Raw genomic sequence first — 27,045 nt, forward strand, 5'->3', positions numbered from 1 at the left:
AAAAAAAAAAAAAAAAAAAAAAAAAAAAGTTTAAATAGACACAGTTGATCACACATTTCTGTAGTGGTTATATTCAACAAGCCATTTTCAGATCAGTCAATTCTCATAACCTTGCAATGCAGGTAAGCACTATATTTCTATTTAACAAGAGAAGAAATTCCACCTGGAGAGATTAAATAAGCTCCTTGAGCTCAGAAGCAATTATTTAACAGGGTCTGCTCTAGAACTGAGGTCGTTTGATTCCTGGCCCAGTATTCCTTCCCTTTCACTAAGCATGACTATGGATGAATTCTGTTACTCTTAGGAAGGGTCAGGCCTTTTTCTGAGTGGCTTGTTATTAAAACTCATCCAATCCTCATGACACCACCAGGAAGTAGATGCTTGTTATTTCAGTCATAGTCAGAGGGCATCATGTGGTAGCCAGTTCAGTGCATTCTGGTAACAGGTATTTATTTTTTCTTTTTGTTTTTTTGAGACAGGGTCTCACTAGTTCAGGCAGGCCTCGAACTTGAATTAGTCCTCCTGCCTCAGCCTCTCAAGTACTGGGATTGCAAGCATGTGCCATCGTGCCTCGCTCTGGTAATAGGAATACATAATATTATTTAAAGTGTTCATACACTGTAGAAAAATGCTACTTTCTTGTATAGTCACTATTCTTTGATGAGAAATACTACCAAGTGAATTTTGTCTTTGTTGACATTGATACTAGTAACAATTACTTGAAAATCATCTCATTTCAGTGTACTCCTTACTGTAAATGGCTTTTACTTACATGTTATGTCTTCCTTTTAACAAGATCTCTTCATTATCCCTACCTAAATTGTACAATTAGACTAAAGAAGTGCATGGGAGAGAAGAAGAGGAATCACATTACTTCTTGCCAAGTAAATTTTGACTGAGGATGCTCCATTAATAGCCCTTCCCTATATTTCTACATAAATATCAATTTTCTCTTTATCTCAAAAGTAGGATTCCTTTCATGCTGTTAATTTTTTTTATTTTGATTTTATCTTATATATATTGATAGTTGTTTCTAAAATCTTTTTCCCAAGAAAATAGAATTAGGTGTCTGTCTCTTCCTCCAAAATTGGCAACAGTTAGCAAAATGACAAGCATCCCCAACTCACAATTTGAATGTTAGAATCTGATTCTAAGTTGAGCCTTATAAGTATTATACATATTAATTTCTGTCCCCCAGAACTAATTTCATACCATAAAAGTGCAAAGATAGATTATTACAATGACTGATATATATATATATACATACACTTTGGATGCCTTTGAGGTTTTGAAAATATAAATCCAGGGACATTTGGACTAAAGATCTCTTGTAGTAATGCTTGCTGTGGCAAACATTCTTTGTTACTCTAAGGACTTTCAAACTGTTTTTTAAATTAGTTTCTGCCACAAGAAATAAATTGCAAATTTAATACAAGATTGCCTCCCAAAGTTTTTGAATGGTAATTGCTGGGTAATAGGCAGTTTCCATGGCAACTTCAGTGATCCTGTGCTCTAATTGTAGCACAGACTGTGTCACCCCCATTGCTATTGACCTTGACTGAATCAGGAGCATTAGCAGTTATTTGGACAAAATGTAGGTATTGGTCCCATTCATTAGGCAACTGTAACTACAAATTTTGGTCATTGTTGTGGAATATGCCTAATACAATGGGTTTCAATTCAAGCTGTCTTCAGTCAGAGATCACCTGTATTTCAGCATTAGAGCTGGAATATTTTTTAACGTATTTCCTAAGGAGTTTAATTGTTTAGAATAACAATAACATCTAGGTTCTTAAAGAACTCAGGTTCACAGCTCAGAGCATTTCATTGCAATGCAAGTGCATGTTCTAAAATTCAAATTTTAATGTTGTGGAAGTGCATATCTGTAAGTAGAGATCAAAACACAAAGTCAGAAAAAATTACAGCACAGATATACCTTCCAAGTACATCTGTATCTAATGAAATTTTTATTCATTATTACTATTGCTTTTGCTGGTTGGATCAATAACTTCTTGAATACCTAGTCTGTAGTAAGCATTGGGATAGGTTCTTTACATAATCATTTTTTCATTTCTACTTTAAAGTTTTTGCCGATAAGTCAAGTTTTAGAATATTGCTCAAGATCACATAAGCAGTTCAAAGTAGAACAGGGATTTAGAGGCCAGTCAGGTTGACCATAGAGCCTGGGTTGCTGACTACTCTGTCCTGTATTTCCTCTTCTATATGCCAGCCAGCTTTCCATAAAACTGGGGGAGTATTTAACATATAGAGTAATTATCTTGATTAGAAAATAGGAAAATAATTTTTGATGTCTTCAGCGAGATTTAATAGCCTTCCATTATATTTGCAACATTTCCAAGTGAAAATAATGTTCTTTTTTATTTTGATTTTAAGTTCCTTATAAATCTTGAAAAAGGGTATTTTTGAGATATTTCTGCCTTACAGAACTCCAAGTTAAAAGACAAGGATTGCATCTTATTTTATGTATCTGTATTATCTGTTCCCAGTTCTGCATCCCAGCTTCAACAGTGCTGATGTTGTCCTTCAGTTAATAACTGAAATCATTGTCATCTTGTCTTTGGTTTTTTGGAATTTTTTTGTTTGTTTGTTTGTTTTGGTTTTGGTACAGGGGATTGAATCTAGGTAGCACTGACATCATCCCTATCCTTTTTATACTTTTATATTTATATCATATTTTTATATTTTAAATTTTGACAGGGGTTGCACGAATCCTTGAATTTGTAATTTTCTTGCATCAGCCTCCCTCATAGCTAAAGTTATAGGCATATGCCACACACAGTACCTGTGGTTATTTTATGTTCATTTCATTGTTTGTCTCTTTCAACTAGCTGAGAATCTCCTCTTGTCAAATTTTGTTAAACTACAAGGTACCTCTTTGTTTATTCCTGCCTAGAAGTGATTAAAAAGAGTCAGCATTAGTTCTTTTACTATATTTGCAATATGTAACAAATACATTCATCGTGGAGAATTGGTACATATATCGCATCTTAGTCCTGTTTATTTCCCCTTCCTTTTTCTTCCCTCACCTCTCCTTCCTGTTATCAAAAGGTCTACTTCCCTGTTTTCTATCATTTATCTTTTATTTTGCTCTTTAAATTTTTTATACTTTGGGTTTTTTCATATAAGATAAACCATGCAGTATTTAACCTTCTGTGTCTGATTGATTTCACTTAGCATTATGCTCTCAAAGTATATCCATTTTCCTACAGATGACTCAAATTTATCCTTTACAGTTGAGTAGTACTCTACTGTGTGTACATACCACATTTTGTTATATGTTCATCTGTAGGACATTTCCAAGATGTAGCTATTGTGCTGCTAAAAATGTAGGTATGCATATATCGCTGTAATGTGATCTCTTTAACTCTTTTGGGAAGATACTCAGAAGTTTACCTGCGTTGAGTGGGATTTCTTTTTATTTTTAGTTTCTTGGATCTCCATACAGCTTTCCATAGTGATTATATGGTTTATATTCCCACCAACAATGTAGAAGGTTCCGTTTTCCCCATAACCTTGCCAGAATTTCTTGTTTCTTGAGTTCATGATAATAGCCATACTTTCTGGAGTAAGATAGAATCTCAGTGTTGTTTTGATTTGTATTTCTTTAATGGCCAAAGATGCTGAACATTTTTTCATGTATTTATTGGCCTTTTGTACTTTGTCTGAGAAGTATATTCATTTTAATTACCTGTTTTTTAGTGGGTTTTTTAGTTTTGGGGTTCTAATTTTTTGAGTTCTTTATATATTCTAGATACTAGTTTTCTGCCTGAGGAATAGCTGGCAATTTTTTTTTTCCATTCTGTAGGTTGTCTCTTCACTCTGTTGGTTGTTTCCTTTGTATGCAGAAAGTTTTTTGGGGTTTTTGTTTTGCTTTTTTGTGGTACTAGGGCTTGAGCTCAGGACCTTGCGCTTGCAAGGCAGGCATGGTGCCACTGAGCTAAATCCTCAGACCATGAAGAAGATTTTTAATTGATATAACTCTATGTATTGACTCTTGGTGTTATTTCCTATGTATTGCCGGGTCTGTTCAGAAAATCTTTACCTAAGCTGGGCATGGTGGCTTATGCCTGTAATCCCAGCACTTGGGAGGCTGAGGCAGGAGGATCTCTGTGAGTTCAAGACCAGCCGGGCTACATAGTGAGTTCCAGGTCAGTCTCAACTACATAGTGAGACCCTGTCTCAAAAAACAAAACAAAACAAAACAAAGAAAGTCTTTACCTATACCTGTGTCTTCAAGAGTTTTACCTATTTCATCTTTCAGCAGATTCACTGTTCATGCTTTAAAGTCTAGGTCTTTAATCCATTTTTATTTTAGTACAGGCTGAGAGATAATAGGTCTATATTCATTTTATATGTGAATAAGTAGTTTTCCCCATCCAACTTGATTAAAATGGATGACTTTTCTCTAGCATATGTGTTTTGGCTCCTTAGTGAAAGATCAGATGACTGAATGTGTATTAAATCTATATATACCCAGTTTTGGTAATATGGACATTTTTGACAATATTGGTTCCAGGACTAGGAGATGTATTTTTATTTTCTGTTGTCCTCTTCAGTCTCTTTGTTCAGAGTATATAGTTTCAGTTATAAAGTTCTTCCACTTTTTTGGTTAGGTTGATTCCTAAGTATTTAATTTTTTAAAAGCAATTTCTAATGAGATTGTTGTCTTAATTTCTTGATGGGTTCATTGTTGGTGTACAGGAACATTGGTGGGTTTTTTGTATTTATGTTGTATCCTACTACTTTGATGAACTTGTGTATTAATTCTAGGAGTCTTGTTTTATGGAAAGGATTATGTCATCTATGTTTCTACACTTTTTTTTTTTCTGGTGCCAGGGATCAAACTCAGGACCTTGCACGGTGCCACTGAATTAAATCCCCAGCCCTATGTCATCTGTGAATAAAGATACTTTGACTTCTTCCTTTCTTAGATGTATCCCTTTTATATCTTTCTCTTTCTTGATTGCTCTAACAGTTTGAATACTGTACTGAACGGAAGTGGTGACAGTGGACATCCTATCATGTTCCTCATTTTAAAGGAAGAGCTTTCAGTTTTTCTCCATTTAGTGTGATGTTGGCAGTGGGTTTGTCATGAATGGTATTTAGCATTTTGAGATAAAGTCCTTCTATTCCAATTTTTGTCTGGGTTTTTTTGTTTTGTTTTGTTTGGTTGGTTGGTTGGTTGTTTTTTTGTACCAGGGATGGAACTCAGGAATTGTCTGTATTTTTTTTTTTTAATCATGAGTGGATATTGGATTTGTCAAGGCTTTTTCTATATCTATTGAGATGATCATGTGCTTTTATCCTTGTTTCTGTTTATGTCATATTACATTTATTGATTTATATATGGTGAACTGTCTTTGCGTCCCTGTTATGAAACCAACTTGGTCATAATGTATGTGTGATCTTTTTAATGATTTCTTGCATTTTGTTTACCAGTATCTCGATAAGGATTTTTGCATTTATGTTCCTTAAGGAGATTGGCCTGTGATTTTGTTTTTTTTAAGTCCTTAACTAGTTTTGGAATCAGTATAATGCTAGCTTTCAGAAATGAGTTTGGATGTGCTTCTTCCTTTTCATTTTTATTGAAGACTTTACAGAGTATTGGTGTTAGAATGTCCCTGTTCTGGGAGAATTCTGCAGTGACTTCATCAGGTCCTGAGTTTTTGTTTGTTGGTAGAGTTTTTATTATTGCTTCTATCTCATTGCCTGTTTTTGATCTATTCAGAGTTTTTATTTCTTGGTTCAGTTTTTTTGTTTGTTTATTTGTTTTTGGTATGGGAATTGAACTCAGGACCTTGCGCTTGTGAGGTAGGCGCAATGTCACTGAGCTAAATCGCCAGCTCCTTCTTAGTTCAGTTTATAATTTGTATATATCTAGGAAATTCTTCATCTCTTCTAGGTTCTCCAATATATTGGAATATATTTTCAAAGTAGGGTCTTATAGTACTCTGAGTTAGTTGTGATTTCACCTCTTCATTTCTAATTGCATTGATACAAGTTTTATCTTTGTTTTCTGCTTTTGGTAAATTTGGCTAAGGGTTTGTTAGTATTTATCCTTTCAAAGACCTATTCTTTGATGTATTGATCTTTTGTATCTTTTCTTTTTTATCTCAGTTTCATTAAATGCACTTGGATCTTTTTTTTTTTCCTTGGCTTAATTTCAGATTTGGATTGCTCTTGTTTTTCTAGGATCTCGAGGTACATGGTTAGGCTATTTATTTGGGATTGCTCAATTCCTTTAAAGTGTGCATTCACAGCTATGACCATTGTGTTGCGTAGGTTTTGGTAATTGTGCTTCCATTGTCATTTGATTCTAGGAACATTTTTAATTTTTTCTTGATTTCTTCTGTGATCCATTGATTATTCAGTAATCTATTGTTTAATCTCTGTATAATTTCTGTGATTTCTTTTTCTGTTTATTTCTGGCTTAATTTCACTATGTTCCTACAGTATGCAGGGATTATTTCAATTATTTTATATTTATTTAGGCATACTTTAAGATATAGTCTATTTTGGGAAAGTTCTGTATGTTGCTCAGAAAAATAGATATTCATTGTTGGATGAAAAACTGTTTTCATTCATTCATTCATTCATTCATTTATTTATTGGTCTGGTTGATCTAATTTGAGACGTGAGTGTTGAAGTTCCCTGCTATTATTGTGTTGATACTTACTTGTCCTTTTATTTACAGTAGTTTTTGTTTTATGAAGTTGGGTTTTCCAACATTTGATGCAGGGATATTTATAACTGTTATCTCTTACTGTTGGAATTCTTCCTTTTACTAGCATGTAGTGGCCGTCTTGTTTCTTCTAACCAGTTTTGGCTTGAAGTCTTCTGTGTCTAAAAATAAGATAGTGACACATTCTTGCTTTTAGGCTCCAGTTGAATGCAGTAGCATATTCTGTCCTTTCCCCTTTAGTATATGAGCTTCATATTGGATGAGGTGTGTCTTGTGTAGACAATATGTGTTTACATTTTGCTTTTTGATTCAGTCTGCTGATCCATTTCTTTTAATTGGAGAGTTAAGGCCATCAACATTAAGAGTTACTATATAAGGTAATTACTAAATCCTGTCACTGCATTCTTTTTCTAATGTTGATTCCCTTGTTTTTGTTTTTCTTGTTTAACTATTCTCCCAGTTAGATTTGTACTCTTTTCAGGCTCTTTGGTGCTGGTGGCCTCTGTGCCTGTGTCTAGAATTGCTTTGAGAATTATCAGCACTACTGGTTTAGTGGTCATGTATTTCTTTAGGATTTATTTTTCATGGAAAGTCTACTTGTGTATCACTTTTTATTGTTGATGTTGATTTTTTTTGGTTTGGGGTTTTAGGGTGTAATTTTTTGGTACCAAGAATCGAACTCAGGATCTTGTGCTTATGAGGCAGGCGTGGTGCTGCTGAGCTAAATCCCTGCCCTGTACATCATCATTTTTGAAGGTTAACTTTGCAAAATATAGAAATCTGAATTGGCAGTTGTTTTCTTTTAGGGCATAAAGAACTTTGTTCCAAGCTCTCCTAGCCTTTAAGGTTTGTACTAAGAAATCTGCTGTAATTCTAATAGGCTTACCTTTATAAGAAACATGCTACTTTTCTCTAATACTTGTTAGTATTCTCTCCATAAATTTGTTATACCTTTTGAGTTGTCTTCTGATTTTTCTTTATTCCTGTAATTCTGATATTGGATTTTTGCTTTGTTTTGAGTTGTCATGCAGTTGGTTCCAGCTTGCGTGTTGCCTATTTTTAGTTTATCACTGAGTTTATGATCTGATGCTATATCTGCCTAGTCAGTATTAGTTTTATGTCTTAGTTATTCTAAAGACAACTTTTTTAAAATAAAAATGCCTCAGGCATGAGATATTCATATTTTCATTATAACAATTCAGAAATGTGGCCTATACTATTGCTTTTCTATTTAATTTGCTGGTTATTTGAAAAATGAAGTTGTGTCATATTTCATGCTGCTTGAAATTTATATTCATATAATCCTTATGCAAAAGCTTACTTCCTACTGCTTTGCTAGAAAAGAAATACTCACTGACACCTACATTTTCACCCAATGAAGTTTGAACTCCAAAAGGGCTTGAAAGATTATTGAACTAATCAGTATCCCCCCACGAGCATTTTATTTTGATATTTTGCAATATGCAAGACATTTCCAAGTATACAAAATTTTTATATATTCAAAAAAGTTGACAAAAATTTTGCAGTGAATTCCATGTACCTAACACCCACATCTCCAATTAACATTTTACTAAATTTGCTTTCTCACAAATCTTATTCATCTCTCTATTCATCTATCCATCCTATTTTTATGCATTTCAAAGTTAGCTTCATAATTATTTTAACAGTTTTGAGGTATTCTTTTGTCTAGATGCACTATAATTTAATCTAAACAGTTACTACTGTTGGACATTTGGGATTGTGGTAAGTGGAATAATGACCTCTGAAAAGTGTCCACATCTTAGCAGATCCTGTAGATATGTTAAATTACATAGCAAGAAGGACTCTGCAGATAGAATGGACCTTCAGATAGGAAGGTTAGGCTGGTTTATCCAGTTGGGCCTAATCTAAAATATATAAGCCCTTAAAAGCAGAGAAATTTCCTCTGGTGTGAAAAACCAAATGTAAATAAGGTTCGAATTGTATAACTGATAATGTGAAATAGGAAGAAAAGGGCTAAAGGAGTAGGGGAAGTGGGAAGGATAGGGGAAAGGAAAGAAGGGAAAAGAAAAAATATGAGAAAAGGAAAAAATGGAAGCAAAATCTTTGTAAATAGGGAAGGGTGCAGGGGGTGAAGGGAGGGCAGGGGTATGGGGAAAAAATAAGAACCAAGATACATCATGCATAAAGGTACAAAATCCCAATGATGAATGTACTGTATACCTAAAAAATACCAGTAAACTCAATTAGAGACCAAAAAAAAAGCAGAGAATTTTCACCAGCTAAGGTAGAAGAGCAGCACCAGAAGAGAACCTCAGAGATTCAAAGCTGACCAGGATCTGTGCTGTTTCTGAAGTGAAGACGGGAGAAGCAACGTGGGGGTAATTCAGGAGGCTGAGAGTTGTTAACAGAGATTCCTAGCTCCTACTCCAACAGAAAGATAAGAAATTCAGCTCTGAAGCTACAGAGACTGAGTCCTCCCAGCAAATGAATGAACTTGGAACCAGATTCTCTCCCAGCCTTCAGAAAACAACCCTGCCCAGCCTGATAACCTTGAATTTGGCCTGGTGAGACTACAAGCAACCAAATGTACCTAAATCTCTACAGAACTCTGAGATAATAAATTTTATGTTATCGTTAAAGCCCCAAATTTGTGGTAGTTTATTATGGCAAAAATAAAAAATTAATTCAGGCATGATCAAAATTTAGGAATACAATATAGTAGATATCCACTGGGCTAAATCCTCAGATTCAACCTTAATTCTTTCCTTAGGATAAATTTGTAATATTAGAATTACAGGGACAAGAAGTCTTCATATTTTTGAGACTTTCAGTGCATATTTATAATCCTTAGAAAATGTGTAATGATCCCTGGAGAAAGTTGTGTATACTTCTATCAGTACTGTTGAGAATGCCTATTTTCGTTCTTCTTCACAGCACTGGGAATTTCTGTAGTGATATCTACCAATTCAGCATGCAAGAAAATTGTATAGCATTATAATTTTAATGGGCATTTTTAATTTAACAAGGGTGATCATATTTTAATATTTTGTGAATTATGTGATTATGTTTGTGTACATTCTGCATAATTTTTGCTGATGTGTAAGGAAGCCCCAGTTTTTCTAAATGAAAAGTAACTATTAACTTTTCTCTTATTCTTTGTAAAAATCTATTAGAATGAAAGCTAGGCATGGTGATTCATGCCTGTAATTCCAGCACTTGGCAGGCTGAGGCAGGAATATTGCTGCTAGTTCAAGAACAGCCTGGGCTACATAGCAAGATTCTAACTCAAAAAATGAACAAAAGGGCCAGGAATTTAGCTCAAAAGTGCCACCATCTGCCTTGCAAGTGCAAGGCCCTGAGTTCAATCCCCAGTACAAAAACAACAAAAACAAAACACACACACACCAATTATTAAAATGATCATAATTTTCCCCCAGTTATTTATTATGATTACATAAATTGATTTCCTATTATTCCACTCTTCTAAAATTCTTACAACATTTGGATTGTAACAGTGTTGAATTTGATGGGCCTATATTGCATTATTTCAGTGACATTTTGCATAATGTTTCCTCTATTTAAAGTAAAACATTTCTCTTTTTTTGAGACAAAGTCTCCCTTTGTAGTTCAGGCTGGCTTTGTACTCACTGTATAACCCAGGCTGGCCTCAAACTCACAGCCATCCTTCTGCCTCAGCCTCCCAAGTGCTGGGATTACAGGCATGCGCCACAATGCCCAGCAGTAAAACGTGTCTAAATTAGAAGCTTAAATAGCATAGTAATTTAAAATTCTCTGAAGATACAAAAGAGTTTACTGAAAACCATATAAGCACAATCTCCTAGCTGCCCCCCTCCCTTTTCTTTGCTTTATGGTGCTAGGGATTGAACTCAGGACCTCACTCATGCTGAGTGAGCTCCACCTTCCACTTCCCCGTCCCCTTTTGCGTTATACTCTGCAGATTTTTTTCCCCTTCTTCCTGTCTATTCTCTTCACATTTTGTTTGATCATAAGTTGAGAAATCTGTAATTTCCTAGACATTTTCCTTTTGTTTACATTGTGAGTTTAAAAAAATATATATATATATCTTTATAGATATATATAATATATCTATATGTATCTATAAAGATATATATAGTGATCAAAAGATACAGTGAATGTTCTAATCTTTAAAAAACTCATTAGAGTAAAAGACGCATTGCCAAAAATAATAGGATAAGTGTCTTTGAGATGAGAGGGAATCTTTTGTGTACAGTATTTCTATGGAAATTAATGGCATCTTGCCTTTTACTGTTGTAATTTTTTAATTTATTCATTCACCATTTTTTTGTTGTTGTTGTTACCGGGGATCGAACTTAGAACCTTGCACTTGCAAGACGGTTGGCAGACCACTGAGATAAATCCCCGGCCCCTACCATATTTTTGATTAGCACTTATTGATCAAATGTTTATGGCAATGTCTGTCAAATAAGAACATTACAGTGTGTTCTCATCTACCTTATTCATTGTCTGGCATTGGGCAACTTCTGGCTTTCCCCCTAAGGTCAAAATAACCACAAAAGGTAAACATTTTTAATTGATTCAAAACATGGAGGCAGCCATGACAGTACAACTGAAGACATTCATGAATAAGGATTTCCAGAACTACTTCAGAAAGTGAAAGAAAGATGGGATAAATGTATTTGAATAGAGAAAGAATCTATGACCATACCACTCTAAATGCACCCAATCTCATCTGAAGCGAGAAGGAGAATTTTGACAGGGATTGATGGCAATGAGCTTTTTTCTGAGATATGTATTTCCTTCCCTCCCCTCTACTCCTCCCTCCATGTTCTAGGATTATAGACATGTACCACTACACCCAGCTTGTAATAAATTTTTTAAACTGTAAACGCTGAATTTTCATCACACACATACTTTGTGCTAGGCAATTACTCTACCACTGATCTCTATTCCTGGCTTCCTTATTTTGAGAAGGGTATCTCTGAATTGTCTAGGCTGGCCTTAAACTTGAGATTCTCCTGCCTCAGCCTTCCTGGGAGTTGAGATTACAGATGTCTGCTGTCGTGTTCACCTAAAAGAAAATTCAGATACAAAAGTAGTCCAGTGAATCCCTACATGCTCGTTACCCAGATTCTGTGATTAGATTTTGACATATATGCTTTTTATTTTTCCTCTGCTGAAGTATTTTATAGTAAATCCTGTAATTTTATTCTTTCACACTTTGATTTGCAACTCTAAAAATAATGTTTTCCTTCATAATGATATATCTTTATAACAGCCAACAAAATAGCAGTATCTCCTAGGCATAGTTTAGTACACAGCATAATCACATTTCTTCAGAAGTTTCAAAATGGCTGTTAGCAATGTGTTAAAATTTGAATCCAAATGAAATTCATTTACTTGGTTATTATATCTCCTAAAACTCTTAAATAAAGAAATCCCATCCTATTTTTTTCCTGCCCATTATTGTATCACAGAAACCAGAGTATTTGTCCTATAGAATCTTTTTGTTTTTGTTTTTGTTTTTGTTTTTTGAGACAGGGTTTTGCTATGTAGTTCAGGCTTGTCTTGAACTTGTAGCAGGTATGTGTCACTAAACCCAACAGAATCTTCTACATTCTATGTATGTTCTTTTGTTTGCTATTGGCTTTGTTTAACTTGTTCTCTGTTCCTCTTATTTACTGCAGTGAAAATTTGCTAAAACCTGAAATGTGATACTGTTTGCTTTTACACATCCGGAGGTATGGGTGTCTCTCTTTAGTTGTGCTGGATGTTGTAGACTAACTAGATGGTGTTTCCTCAGAATTCCTGTGTTGAATTCCCCACAATAACTGTATTTGAATGTAGGGTCTTTGAGGAAATGATTAAGATTAAATGAGGGGCTGGGGATTTAGCTCAGTGGCGTTGAGCCTGCCTTGCAAGCACAAGGTCCTGAGTTCAATCCCTGGTACCAGAAAAAGGAAAAAAAAAATTACATTTAGAGGTCATAAAGGTAGGCCTCTGATCCAGTATGACTGATGGCCTCACAGCAACAGGAAGAGACAGCAGAGCTCACTCACCTTGTGGCCCACAGAGAACAGACATGCAAGGACGCATTGAGAAAGGGTCTGCAGGCCAGGAGGATGGGAATGTCCTTCATATCCTCCCTCATCTTCTCATCCCTAAAGTTGTATATCAGGGTTTTCTTTTTTCAGATTAGTGCTATATCTATTTTTGTTTTCATTTAATATAAAGAAATATGTTTATTCAGTTATTTTATTGTGGCTTTATTTTTTGACTTATCCATTTAAGTTTTTATTATTCCATCTTGTTTTTGGGAAACTTACTTTGTTTAGTATCTAAATTTTACTTGTTTAATTATGAATGACTGTAAGGCAATGTGTTTTTCTTTAAATACACCTCTGTATTGCTGGTTGCATTTACCTTAGGCTGTTTCATATTTCTCTTAATGATCTCTGAAGGTTTTTTCATACACTTGTGCTGTTTTGATGTGTTACTAATGGTTTTTGGGGGTTTTGGGGGGGTATTTTTTGTTTTGTTTTGTTTTTGTTTTTAGTTGTCATTAGTCTTTCCTCTTTTATGGAGTCTTTTTTCAGAATCCTTAAATTTTTATTCCATTCAAATCTATTTTTTTAAGTCTTTGGGGTTTTTTAATACCCCCTTCCCAAACTTTGAGAAGCCTTCCTGCTTTCCCAATCTCCCTGGGCCACAGATTATGAAAATATTTGCTTATATTTTTTCTACCCGCTTTTAAATTTATTTTGACAGTTAAAATCTTTAATCTTTTTAAATTATTTTTGTTGAAGGGAATGAATTAGAAATCTATTCTTTAAATTTTTCTCTGTTTATTACTCAACGTAATAGCGATGATTATGTCTCTTTGACATGAAATTGAATCTGTGTAATTTACTAAATTTCACATTTATTTGACTGTTTCTAGAGTCTGCTTTATTTCCATGTCTGTCTCTCTGTGGTAACTTATTTAACATATTAATTAATACAGCTTTGACCCTATGTTGTTAGGGTAGAAAATATCTCTCTTTTGCTTGCCTAGGATTTTGGGTAGTAAATCATCCAAAGCTTCATCTTTAGTCTTGGTCTCTGCAGTATTCTTTCTATTTCTTGTTCCCTTTGTACTGTGCCTGGGACAGCATTTCTGTGGTAGATTTTTGCAGTGTCACCTGGACCTCTTGGGACCTCTCTTCAGGAGCAATTTGATATTCCCCAGTGCTACTTTTTGGGCAGAAGTGATTTTTAACTTCTACTGTGGATATTTCACAGCTGGAAGGAATCTCAAAGCTCTTCCTTGTACAGAAAATGAAGTTCTGAGCTCATCTGACTTGACCTGTGAGGCCTGCTTGGTCTAGTTTCCATGTCTGAACTCCCCTACATTTGCTCTTCAACCCAAATTGGATTTCCTAATTGTACCGTGTTCCAGTACATGGTTCAGCTCTTTGGACGTGCACTGTTTACCTTTCCCCCCTCCACTGCTTAGAGAGATCTCTGCCTACTCATAAAATAAAGAATCATGACTACATGTAATGAGTCTTTATCTACTAAGCAAGTAGCAAGTGTTTTAAATACATTATATTATTTAATTCTCTCTATATAATAAGTTTTTTTTTTTTTTAAGATGGAAAAGCTGATGTTCAAAGAGGTTTCAGTGACTTGCATGAGAACATACAGATAGTACATGCTAAAGTTGGGATTCAAATTCTGGTCTGACTGCAGAGCTTTTATTCCTAAACATTATGCTCTAACCCCACCCCACCCTACTCCAGAGGCTCCCATAGATAGCACCCTGTACTTCTACCCATTTAGGTTGTTTCTTCCCTACGTGGTAACTTGTGTGAGGCACAGATATATCTCTGTCACCCTACCCTCACTAGCACCTGCCAGAGTGTCTACCAAGGACTTATGGACTATATGATTTATTTTTATGTATTTCATAATTTTCTGTTGAACACTGAATGTTGTAAATAGTCTGAGATTTAAAAAATTAAATTAAAAAAATTTTAATAGCTCTGTGAAGGCCCTGGGTTCAGTCCTTAATGCTGTACTGAAAGAGGTGGGGAATTGTGCCTGTAAATGGATACCCCTCCACTGTTGAGCTATTAATGTGGAGTTAGCTGAATTTAGGGTTTATTTCTGCAATCCACTGCCAACTTCAGATTGTCTCAGTAGTTATAACTTTGTGCAGTGTCAGAGGGCTTTCTCAGTGTTCCTTTATTGATTACCGTGTCATTTCAGCAGTCCCCCCTGTGGGATTGGAAGATGGTTATCCTAGTCCATTCTGAATCTTGGGGAGTTCTTATGTGTCCCTGAGTCTTAGAAGTGGCATTTTTCTCAGCCTCCCCACCGTTTCCTTATAGCAGGGCTCTGCTTGATACTGGTATAGGTTCCTGAACCTAACCTGATTTCCCATCTCAAATCCCAGTTAGAATTTTCTTTTCACATCTATTCTTCCACCCGCAGGAATGGATCTTTGCCCATATCTATCCTGGAAGTAAGAGTTTCTTACCTCTCTTTCAGAGGCAGAATGGATTATATTTCTGCTGCTCTATAGAAGCAATGGAAGTTTGCTGTGCCCTTGGCCATGATGTTTGCTGCCTCAGCAGCTTTAGGCTTTGGGGTACAGTGAGGAGAAGGGTCTGAGAAACAGGAAGTCTTGGCATCTTTCCTCAGCAGCAGCTGACCACCTCCTGTGAGCCTGATGCATGGTAGGGCCCAGCCTTTCTCATCATACCTGGTGGAGAACTGTGGAAAAGCACCCAGGTCGTCTGGACCCCAGCTTTCCACCTGGCCAAGCCACCACACTTAGCCTTTACTAATTCATTGGATATTTATCATTTTTCTTAGCTTATATATATATACATACACACACACACACATACATACATACTGGGGATCCAACTCAGGACCTCGTGCTTGCAAAACAGGCAGTGGAACCACTGAGCTAAGTCCCCAGACCTTTCTTAGCTACTTCATAGAGACCACCTCACTCTTCTTCCTACACTCCGCCCAAGGTGGGCATGCATGTTTATTTTCCTTACTTTGAAAAGGCATGGCTCTCTGTGGGATTCATTTCATGTGGTTGCCTTGCAAATTCACTCTCTGGCTTACAAAGAACTTCAGATTTCCCCAGTTATTTAACATTTTCATATTGCTTGGCTATCAGGCGTTCTTTATCCTTTCCACGTCCTAAGTAAAATAGATTGATTCCAAATAGCCCATTTGTTTTACATTTGAAGTGATGAAGGCCCGAGAAAGTGCTTTGCCTAGTCCATGGCAAAATTTGGAGTACAACCCAGCCTGGAGCTATCCTCTGCTGACTTGCAGCTGTGCCCATTTTCCCTTTTTACTGCACGGCTCTACCTATGTGTGACCCTTTACTGCCTTTCGTAGCATCACTGACTCTCCTCTTTCTAAGAAAGAATGAAAAATGGCACCAAACATTACAGGTCTCTGAAGGCAGTGAGAAGTCTGTGACATATGGGATTAGAGACCATTTCCCCCCAAATCGTAACACTAGCAAAGATAATTAACTTGTGGAGAATGGAAAAATCAATAACTTCTTTGGTTTAAGTGGTTAGTTTAGAATTTAGCTTTACATATTTTTATTTTCAATAATTGGAGGGTTTTTTTGTTTGTTTGTTTATTTTTGTCTTCTGAAATCTAACAGTGACTCCAAGGTGGTGGGATAATCAAACATAAATTCTAAATCTTATTGAAGTTTGAGGTGATGTTTTTCAACATTAATTACGTTTTGTTGCTCTGATAAATTTACTTTCTAATTTCAGTATTTTTATATTTATGAAAGCCAAGACTTAAGAGTAAGAAGGGATTTTTTTTTTTAGTTTTGGTTTTTTTGAGATAGGGTCTTACTATGTAGTTGAGACTGACCTGGAACTCACCGTGTACCCCAGGCTGGTCTCAAACTCACAGCAATCCTCCTGCCTCAGCTCCTGAGTGCTGGGATTACAGGCATGCACCACCATGCCTAGCCCAGGAAGGGATTTTTTTAAATTGTATCAGATCAGCACTTGTTTTTACATAATACTGTAACTTAATTTAAGTGACTTACCAAAAGTCACACTACTAGTTTTTGGCAGACTAAAACTAAGACTCTGGAACCTCAAATTGGAATGAGAAGAGGCACTTAGTAGGATCAAAGACATGCACACACAGGCACACACCTTCCTACAGTGTTATTTTATTAAGGTTTTATTTCGTATAGGATATGGGAGGGTATTTCTTTTTACAATAAAACACCAATATATTTTAAGATGACAATGAACAATAATATTTAAGATTTTAAACTGAAAAAATAATGTCAGGCTCTGGTGTATGCTCAGTCTCTTTTGCTGACAAAAGGGCCTGGAGAAAGAAGAGCAGCTCTGTCCTACCCGTCCTGTCTCCCTGTGGCTTGATGAAATAGTCGGTTGTTAGGAGCTGCAACATAATTGGATTTCAATCAGAACATTCCTCTTTGGTGAGTTCTCTGGCCAGGTTCCAGATGAGAGAAAGCATGTAAAGTTAACCCATGTTCTTCATTGGCCACCATCAGTTTATCTCATGCCACTAGGACCTGTGCAGCACTGTTATAAATAACCATTTCCCAGGGTTCTAGTTGAGGCTTGTAGAACACATGGTTTCAAGTTCCTACACAAGAATGGTGGAACCATAATTTTGTCCTCTCTTCTCCACCTGCCCCTCCCACCACATAAGGTTACCTATTGTCCCATTTGGTCACAGGATTTATTCTTTGGCTGTGATTTTATGTGTAACATAAAGCCAGTTCTTTGTATCAGAAGCTGGATATTTTGGGACAAATCCAGTTCTGGCCAGAATTACCACAGTCACAAGGCTTTTCAGTGTGTGCACCAGTGAATTAACAACATAAAGATAAGAGGAGTCTTTCCTTGAAGGATTGCCTTTGAAGGCCAATGGTGCGGTGACTTTAAGAAAGAGCCTTGCCTGCCCATTTCCTCCTTCTCCCCGCCTTGGAAAAGTCCCATTAATTTTATTGAAAGTTTTATTTTTTGCTGAAGATGCAGGAAATTTAGACAACTCTCTTGGAATTGCCCCAAAACTAATACAAACAAGATACATATGCTCCTCTTAAGGAAACTAAAAATAAATTATTTGAAACTATTTAACTGCATAAATTCCTTCTTAAAAGGAAAAGGAAGTTTACAGAATAAAAGGCAACTGAGTGCTGTTAACTAGGTAAAATATTCTTACAACTGCCAACTTGTCTAGTTGATATTAAATTACTACTCAGCATAGAATTTGTTGGGCTATCATTTCCAACATGTACAAATAATCAGAAATATCTGAAATGTCCTCAGGGTCTTTGTTTTTACATGGAAATTGTCCATAATAAAGTGAGTATATTCCTCCCCTTTTTTCTTGGTCTGGGCCCACTCCTGTGATAGAAGCTGTTTGACTTTAAAAAAAAAATCCTGCTGGGGAAAAAGATTTTTTTTTTTTTTGCCTCCACATTTTGTTGCTTTGTCAGTGATCCATCAGATTGTATTTGATGAAGTCATTTTGACACAATACAGAAAAAAATGGTTAATTTTTTAAAGCATATCATCTTTATACAATATTTTGTTTTTGTTTTTGTTTTTGTTTTGAGACATGGTCTCACTATGTAGTTGACCTGGAACTCACTATGTAGCCCAGGCTGGTCTCGAACTCACAGTGATCCTCCTGCCTCAGCCTCCCAAGTGCTGGGATTACAGGCATGTGCCACTATACCCGGTTTACAGTATTTTATTCTATAAATATATGAGCCAATTTTTATACAGTATCCCCTAACAGATCAATTTTATAAATTAATAAAAGTCAAAATTTTACTCTAATTTAAAATTAAGGTTTGTGACTTTCTAGTTCTTTCCATTTGTGGTAGTTGCATTAATTTAGCATCTTTGGGAAGGCATTTATCTTTTTGCAGTAATGTCTAAAGTTAAAATAATTTTTCCCTTTTAAAGTACTTTAATATTTGTTTTTTAAAACACATTGTGTTGTACACTGTTTTAAAGCCTTTACAAATGCTAGCTCACTTAAACTTCCAAAAAAAAAAAAAATTAGAAGGGGATTGTGGGTGTAGCTCTGTGGTAGAGCTGATACTTGCGTGTGCAAAGCCCTGGAGTTCAATCATGAAAGAAAGAAGGAAGTGGGGGGGAGAAAAGAGAAAATCTAATGGTGTTAAATGCCATTTGAAATTCTGGCACCCAAGTAATGATTGCATTACACAGTCTTTTAGGTCTGTTTAAATGCTGACACTAGGCTGGCTTTATAATTTTAAAGAAATTCTCCAATCACTTTCATACTAATTCTTCTTTTTACAAGTGGTGATTATTACCTAACAATGCTTTTTAAAAAATGGAACATACTGAATTTCATTAATTTACTACCATTTATGGTAAGCACCTACACCAGAATCCTCATAGTAGCAACCTAAAGATTCAAATAACTTGCAGATTATATTTATTGAGATAATTTTTCTTGGAAATTGTAATTAGTCAAGTTTGCTACTCTGCTTTTAGTACATCAGGTTCTCCTGGCTCATAATATATACCCTCTGGCCAGTGGTTATTTCATGATCTGCTGGATACCTTGAAGCTGGAATTGATCTTCCAACAGAAATAGAGGGACCATGGTATGGTTTCTGGGAAACAACTTGCAATAGGAATTCTGGCTGTTTCTCAAAGAACAATTAAAATATGGGTAGCAAAAAAACTATTGTCACTTGGAATTAAAGTTGCAAAAATTATATGTTCTGTGTCCAAGTTGACCACTTAATATGAATGAAATAGAAAGGAAGGGTGGTATCTAGTTTAACTTTTGAGTATGCTTTATGATTTCAAAGTTCTTTGATTAAATTCTAAGCTTTCTCAAGCTAACGCATTACTGAATTGAATGAAATGACATATGTAATAACTTTTGGTACAGTTTTTAGAACATAATAAAAAACCAATCAACATAGATATCTGACTTCAAAGAAATCTCATTTTATTTCTCAAGAAATAAGTCCTTTGAGCTGGGTGTGGTGGTACACACCTATAATCCCAGCACTCGGGAGGCTGAGGCAGGATTGCTGTGAGTTCGGGACCAGCCTGGGCTACATAGTGAGTTCCAGGTCAGTGTGAACTACATAGTGAGACCCTGTCTGAAAAAACAAAAAACAAACAAACAAAAGAAAAAATAGGTCCTCTGAGAGCACTTATGGAAATAACTATAATTGACACATCCCACTGGTGTGTCTTATTTTCTTCCTTGTTGCTGAGAGAAATTCCTGACACCCACAAGTTAAAGGAAGAAAGGTTTATTTCACCTCACAGTTTGTAGAGGTTTCAGTCCATAGTCAACTGGCTCCAGGGCAGGGCAGCTTGGCACAGAGACATGGCAGAGGAGAAACAGTCCACAGTGAGGCAGGCGGAAAGCAGCAGCCGGCAAGCCTCCCTTTCCCTCTTACACCATCCAGACCACAAGTCTTTTGGCTATCCCCACTCACAGCCAGGATGGGCCTTTCCATTATCCACACCAAGAACCTGATAAACCAATTAGTGGACTAATCCTGTACCACATGCCTGTAATCCCAGTATCACACAGCCTAGATCCAGTCACCTCCGAAAAGCCTCACCTATGACCCCAAGAAGCTTTGGGGGGACATCTAGATATAAGCCATAACATGGTGCAAACTAGTAGGGCTGCTCAGGTTGTGTAGACCCACATCCAACAGGACCAACAGTGCCCTCTAGTTCTTAAACATTTAGAACTTCACCCCAATATAACCAGGAAGGAAGCAAATCTTAGCTTATAAAAAGAGTAGTTGTGCTGATGTTTGGAGAGTCTTTATTTCGAAATCTGAATATTCTAAATTATGTACAATGAGCCAGGTGTGGTGGCACATGCCTATAATCCTAGTACTCGGTAAGCTGAGGCAGGAGGATCGCTGGGAGATCGATACCAGCCTGGGCTACAAATTGAGTTCCAGGTCAGTCTCAACTGCATAGTGAGACCCTGTCTCAAAAAACAAAAAGAAACAAAAAATAAATAAATAAATTTATGTACAATATTATATGTTAGTATAGATGCTGACTGAATATTATAATCAACTACTTTAGTTAAATTTACTCTAACTTCTAAATTATATATAATTTCTAATTTTTTATTTCTTTCATTGTTTTATAACATGAAAATACATGCTTTTTATCATGACAATCCAATGAAATTTAATGTCATATGAAATCTTTGTATATTTTCTTAACATTATATTTTCAGCCAATTTGAGTAATGTTAGAAACTATGTTCTTGCCATTTAATATATATATTTGCAGCTGAATATATTCTATAAAAGATAGCATTAAACTTTATCAGAGAAATAATCTAGAAGTTAGAAAAACTACCTAGTAGCTCCTTTAAATGTAAAAGTTATAATTCTTAAACAGCTTTCAGTCAAATTGGTACAGAGTAAAAACTATAACAGAGAATGTTTATTGATCTAAACTTTCTAGTTTATGCTTTCCTAACTTAGAATAAAATAAGTGATCTGTATTTTAGCTTGGGTTTAAATAAGCAGGTCATATTTGAGAGTTAAGTATGTTACCTTGTTTTTTTCAGCAAATTATTTAAACATTAATAATGAACTTTATGTTTGAAAGCAGAAAGTGTAATCTATCAGCAGATAATTTTGGAAATGAAATTTAATGTATCAGGACTTAACATAAATGGGTATGTGAAATGTTAACATAAAATTGTACAGAAAGCTAGTATTTTGGCTTATATTTTTTAGTACCCATGTTCCTACATGACCTGAGAGAAAATTCTGAAACTCAAAAGTATCCTCCATCTCTAGTAATTAAACACTGCCTTGGTTACTTTCTCATTGCTGGGACAAACTACCCTATACCTACAAATTAAAAGAGAACATTTATTTTAGCTCGCAGTTTGTAGAGGTTTCAGTCTGTAGTTGGCTGACTCTAAGGCAGAGGGGCAGGGCAGAGCAGGAGGAATTCACATGGCAGGTGGACTCTATAACTCACTTCTTTCCCTTTTTATTCCATGCAGTCTACAAACCTATTGATTGGTGTCACCCACACCCAGGGTGGGTCTTCCCTCTTCAGTAAATCCACCATCCACTCCCAAACTGAGCTAAACTATGAATAGACTAACCCAGTATCACACCCGTGACCTATTCACTCCAAAAAGTCCCACCTGTGAGCACATGAGGCTTTGAGGGGACATCTGGTTATAAGCCATAACCAAATGAGATTTTTTTTTAAATCTGAGCAAACTGGTCGAGATTATTCTGTCAACTCCAAATTTGAAGCCTGATCTCTTCCCTTTTACTCTAAAACCAAAATAGTAGTAGAAACAAGAAAATCTTTAAAATACATAGCTACCAGGGACTAAACTCAGGTCCTTGCACTTGCAAGGCAGGCCACCGAACCACTGAGCTAAATCCCCGGCTAAAATCAGTATTTCTTAATGGACCTGAAACGGAATAAGGAGTCAAAGCAAGGAGCAAAAGATTGCCACTGAGTCTGTTGAGCCTCTGGTCTAGAAGGAAGAAGTGGCTGGGAGCTCAACTACTCACACAGGGGTGAGATCCGCAGGTGAGAGGCAGCATACTTATATCCAAGTGCCTGCTAAAAACTGGAAGGTAGACTAAATCTTTCATTTTTTTACTGAAGCACTTGAAATGCTTGTAGATTGTTTACTTTGAGTTTTGCTGTCTGACAACCATTTTATGTTCAGATTCCCAAAAGCAGTTAATTAAGGAAGCAATGGCAGAACCATAGACAATTTATCTATAAATATAAAGATTGAGATGACAGCATACAGAATTGAAGTCATTTTCTGAATTAGGTACTTTTCTGGGAAATACTAAGACCTTTCCACTACAACTTTAAATTGTGAAAGTCTGATTTAGGGTAAATATAAATAAGGAGTAGCTAAGTTTCAAGTTTTCCTCTAGATTGTCAGTCCTATAATTTATTATGTTAGATTTCTAATTGCCATCATACTGAGTTTAAATGGTTTTTTACTCAAATCCTTTAGCCCCTGATAAACCTAACTCTAAAGAGTCTTCACAGAAATAATATTGAAGAATTCTCCTGCATTTTTCCAATGGTGTTAGAAAAGCAATTATAAAAGAAAGAAAGAAGGAAAGAAAGAAAGGCAATTACTCTTATTTTGGTTACTTCTGTGGCAAGGAGAAAAACATGGACTCAGTGTTGGGATTTCCTTCCTTTTTAAGGCACAGGACCTCAATGTCATTGAAGAAGTGATTCGAATGATGTTAGAAATTATCAATTCCTGCCTGACAAATTCTCTTCACCACAACCCAAACTTGGTGTATGCACTGCTCTACAAACGGGATCTCTTTGAACAGTTTCGGACTCATCCTTCATTTGAGGATATAATGCAAAATATTGATCTGGTGAGTATAAGTGGAGGTACATACTGTGTTTCTCTTTTAAGTACTAAACTCTGCAGTTTACTTTGTCAGTTGTTGCATTCTGTAATAAACATACACATTTAACAGAATTGAGATCATACTTTATACAATCTGTATTTTCTACTTAACATTTAGATCATCAGCATTTTTCTGTAGTATCATTAATTCTTTGAAAGTCTCTCTCTCTCTCTTTTTTTTTTTTTTTTGAGACAGGGTCTCACTGTATAGATGAAACTGACCTGGAACTCTCTGTGTAGCCCAGGCTGGTCTCGAATTCACAGCGAGCCTCCTGCCTCAGCCTCCCAAATGCTGGGATTATAGGCGTGTGACACCACACCCAGCTGAAAGTCTCATTTTTTTAGTATCTATCTGGCTATATTGTAGATGTCCTAAAACACATTTACTTATTTTAATTATTTCTAGCATTTTATATCAGTTCATAATTAATAATCGGTTTATAAATTTTATTTTACATGTTTAAATAATATTTTTCTATATCTTTAAACTAGAATCTTATTGGTTCTTACCAGCAGAGAGGCTCTGTGTTTTCAAGATTCAACACAGTCTAACAAATTGCTTTCCAAGGACATTGTACAGTTATGCATCTGTATGTAATTGTATGTTTCCACAGTGACCTATAGGAAGACATCTCACTATGCTTTTGCAGCTTTGAGCATTCAAATGATTTTAATATGTGTCTTTTTATAATAAAATGGCATTTCACTATTTTAATTTCTCTAATTACTAATGTAGTTGAAATTTTTTTGCAGGTCTATGAACTTTTGCTTCCTGACCTTTCCAAAAAGATTTTTGCTAAATTTTCAATTGCTGTAATAATGTTTTTCAATTCATTTTGATCCCATGAACATTTTTTGAATAGCTAGTATGATTCACAGAATTAAGAAACCAGAATAAACTGAACAACCAGCACCCTGTTCTGTGTTACTCATATTTAGGAAAATATTTCACAATTGAATTGTCACTCAAGCACAAATATGAGTTGATTAAAGCACGTGCACATAGCTTTTTGTAGGTGTCTACTCAATAGCAGAATTTCTGGGTAATATGTATCATATCAAAGTGTTTACTATTGAGCGTTACCATTTTCTACTCTAACTCATGGTGTAGGAGAATTCCTATTGCTTTATATTCTGATTTCAATAGTTTTGCCAATTTTGTAATGGCTTTTAATTTTATTGTAATTCCTTGATTATAAATGAGGATGAGCATATTTCATACACTTAATTATATGAATTTCCTCTTTTATGAAGTGCCTATTTAAATCTTTGTCAGTTTTTCTGTTGAGTTACTTATCTGTTTCCTATCAGTGCTACACTTTATTCTGTTAACCTGTACATTATATGTCTTCCTTAGTTATGCATTATAAATGTCTAGTCACTAACTCAGTTACAAATTTTCTGACAAAATTCTAAAATTCTCAAAATGATAAAACAGATCAGGTAATAGTCTGCTCCATTCTTTCCTTGGAAACCTTCTTCCTGCCAACCCATTGTTTACTGGTTCTCTTGCTCAACTGCAGTGGCTTCCTGAGAATGTCATACTACTCTTCTTCGATTGAGCCCAGCTCCTGTGTCTTCCTCTTTATTCATTTACTGCTTCTTGTTGATGGAACAAACACAGTATTAGCTTTCTGGGAAAAGAGTGATGCATTTTTAAATTAATACATAATAATGGTACATACTTATAGTGTACAGTGTGATATTTCAGTACATATATAATGTATAAGATCAAATTTGAGTAATTTGCCTATTCATCACCTTAAACATTTATCATTTCTTTATACTGAAAACATTCAAAGCTTTCTAGAATTGTTTTCAATGCTGGAGATTCAGGACTTTGAAGAGCTAGGAAAGCACTGTACCACTGAAGTATAGCCGCAGCCCTTAGATATTTTTAAATACAGGTTTTTAAAATATTTTAATTTCTGTCTGAAAATCTTCCTTACATATGATCCACTGTCTTTTAGCTTTTTTGTCTCTCTCTCTCTTTTTTTTTGGTACTGGGGATCGAACTCAAGACCTTGCACTTGCCAGGCAGGTGGCAGAACCTCTGAGTTAAATCCCTGGCCCTTCTGTCTCTTGATCTTATGTTTTTCAATTTCATGATTTGCTGTACCCTGGTTAATTTTATTGAATGTTTGGAGGATCCTTTTGTCTAAAGGTTCACGTTTAGTACAAATACTACTTCTCCCCTGCTACTTCCTTTCTATAAAACTCCTATTAATCCTTAGGAGACTTCCGATGTCATTGTCATTAAATCTCACTTCTTGAACTGGTCCATGTCTTCAGGTAAGAATTGGCTCCTATCTGTGGTCTGTAAGCCTTTCTCTCAGAGTTTTAAAAGAGGCTGTGGATCTGGTTGGGTTAAAGAGATGGAAAGAGCGGCTTTGACACAAAAACCTCCTGCTTACTTTTCAGTGGCAGAAACTCATGGGTGTGTGTATAGTTTCTGACGAGATTTCAGATATTTAAAAATGTTTTTATCCATTCCTGTAATAGAGTTTACCAAAGTAGGTTACTCTTTTGCTTATCCCAGTAGTCTTAGGTAATTGTTAGGTACTGAATTAAGTCAACTTCAGGCCCTACGTAGCATACCATTCAATACTCAACACATAGGCTGTATCTGCTGCTGAATATTCTAGAATCTTCACAATAAGCATAAATTAAGCATTTATTAAAACAGCATTTTTTCATGATAGAAAAAATTCCACTAACCAAATATTAAAGAAAACTGCCCTAATCTGGTTTCACTTAACTTTTTGAAAATAGTAAAACTAATCTCCATTTTTGAAAGTAAAGAATTATGCATAAATTCAAATAAAAATCAGGGGGGGTTTAATTGGCCCTCAGCAGTTATTAAGCTAGTGATTATCTCGTTGGTTTTAACCTGTAGGCTTTCCTGGAATTTACTTCAGTACATTTCACCTGTTAATCCTATGCAGTTTGAGTAAAATGGCCTTTGCCACCAAACTCAGTTCTTAAAAATCTCTCACCTTTGTGCAGTATAAAATCAGGAAATAGAACTCCAACGAGGAAGCCATTGCTTGGATAAACTAGTAGTGGTAGTGGCATCTGTGGATATCTTTATAGCAGACCACTTTCACATGCTTTGTCATTACTGGTTTGTGTGTGGTCGAAGTGGCATCTTTGGTATTTTGTGATACTTACCATGTGCAAGGCATTTTTCACTTTGCAGATAATTCTCACAACAGTACCATGAGACAGGCCCTACATTTTCCCTCTCATTTGTAGATAGGACACTGAAGCATAGGGAGGTTAGATAACTTGGCAGGGCTTTAAGAAGAGCTTGGATTTAAACCCAAGCAATCTTACAACAGGTAAGTTTTCTTAAACTGCTGCATGATGCTGCCTCTGGAAGAAATTAAGTTCTTTACAGGTCATATGCTAGTGAGTATGGACCCAAAGTAGGCTTTTTCACTTTGAGTAGTTCTTAGTCTACTCTACCGTGATGTCTATTAATTATACACGTTTGATCTGTGCCTTTTCTCCCCAGTTGCATTGTGTCTTTCCTGAAGACAGAAAATAATATCTTTCCCCTTATAAATCTGCTGGAGATCTCCTCTCATAAAGAGGCTGTCAATAAACATATTGATTAAAACAAAGAAACGTGAGGGAAAATCAAAACAAGTCATTGAGGAAATATATATTTTACTTTATAAAACATGTTTACTATTGTCTTTAAGAACAAAAAGCTTAACTTTCTACTTTTGACTCTTGGCTATTGATGAGGAAGAAAATGCTGGCTCATTTTTATCCTTGTCCACCCCCGCAAAGCTTCTTACTTATTTCTCTGTGTGTGTGTGTGTGTGAGAGAGAGAGAGAGAGAGAGAGAGAGAGGGAGGGAGAGG

At 35.7% G+C, this 27,045-nt stretch overlaps 1 protein-coding gene across 5 annotated transcripts in view; it reads left to right on the forward strand.

Annotated features, from left to right (window-relative positions):
* The window catches only part of Dym (dymeclin), a 369,043-nt gene that overhangs the window by 280,292 nt on the left and 61,706 nt on the right, over positions 1-27,045 (forward strand). For all 5 annotated transcript variants that reach the window (XR_004514766.1, XM_033757360.1, XM_010621679.2 and 2 more), the window contains one exon: positions 22,956-23,138. Coding sequence is in view for 4 of the 5 variants with exons in the window: in XM_033757360.1 (XP_033613251.1) it covers positions 22,956-23,138 (183 nt within the window). In the remaining variant the exon portion in view is untranslated. The remainder of the gene's footprint in view (positions 1-22,955; positions 23,139-27,045) is intronic.

This window comes from Fukomys damarensis, unplaced genomic scaffold, assembly GCF_012274545.1.
Source record: "Fukomys damarensis isolate Sample0158 unplaced genomic scaffold, DMR_v1.0_HiC HiC_scaffold_30, whole genome shotgun sequence".
In the NCBI taxonomy this organism is placed as follows: domain Eukaryota; kingdom Metazoa; phylum Chordata; class Mammalia; order Rodentia; family Bathyergidae; genus Fukomys; species Fukomys damarensis.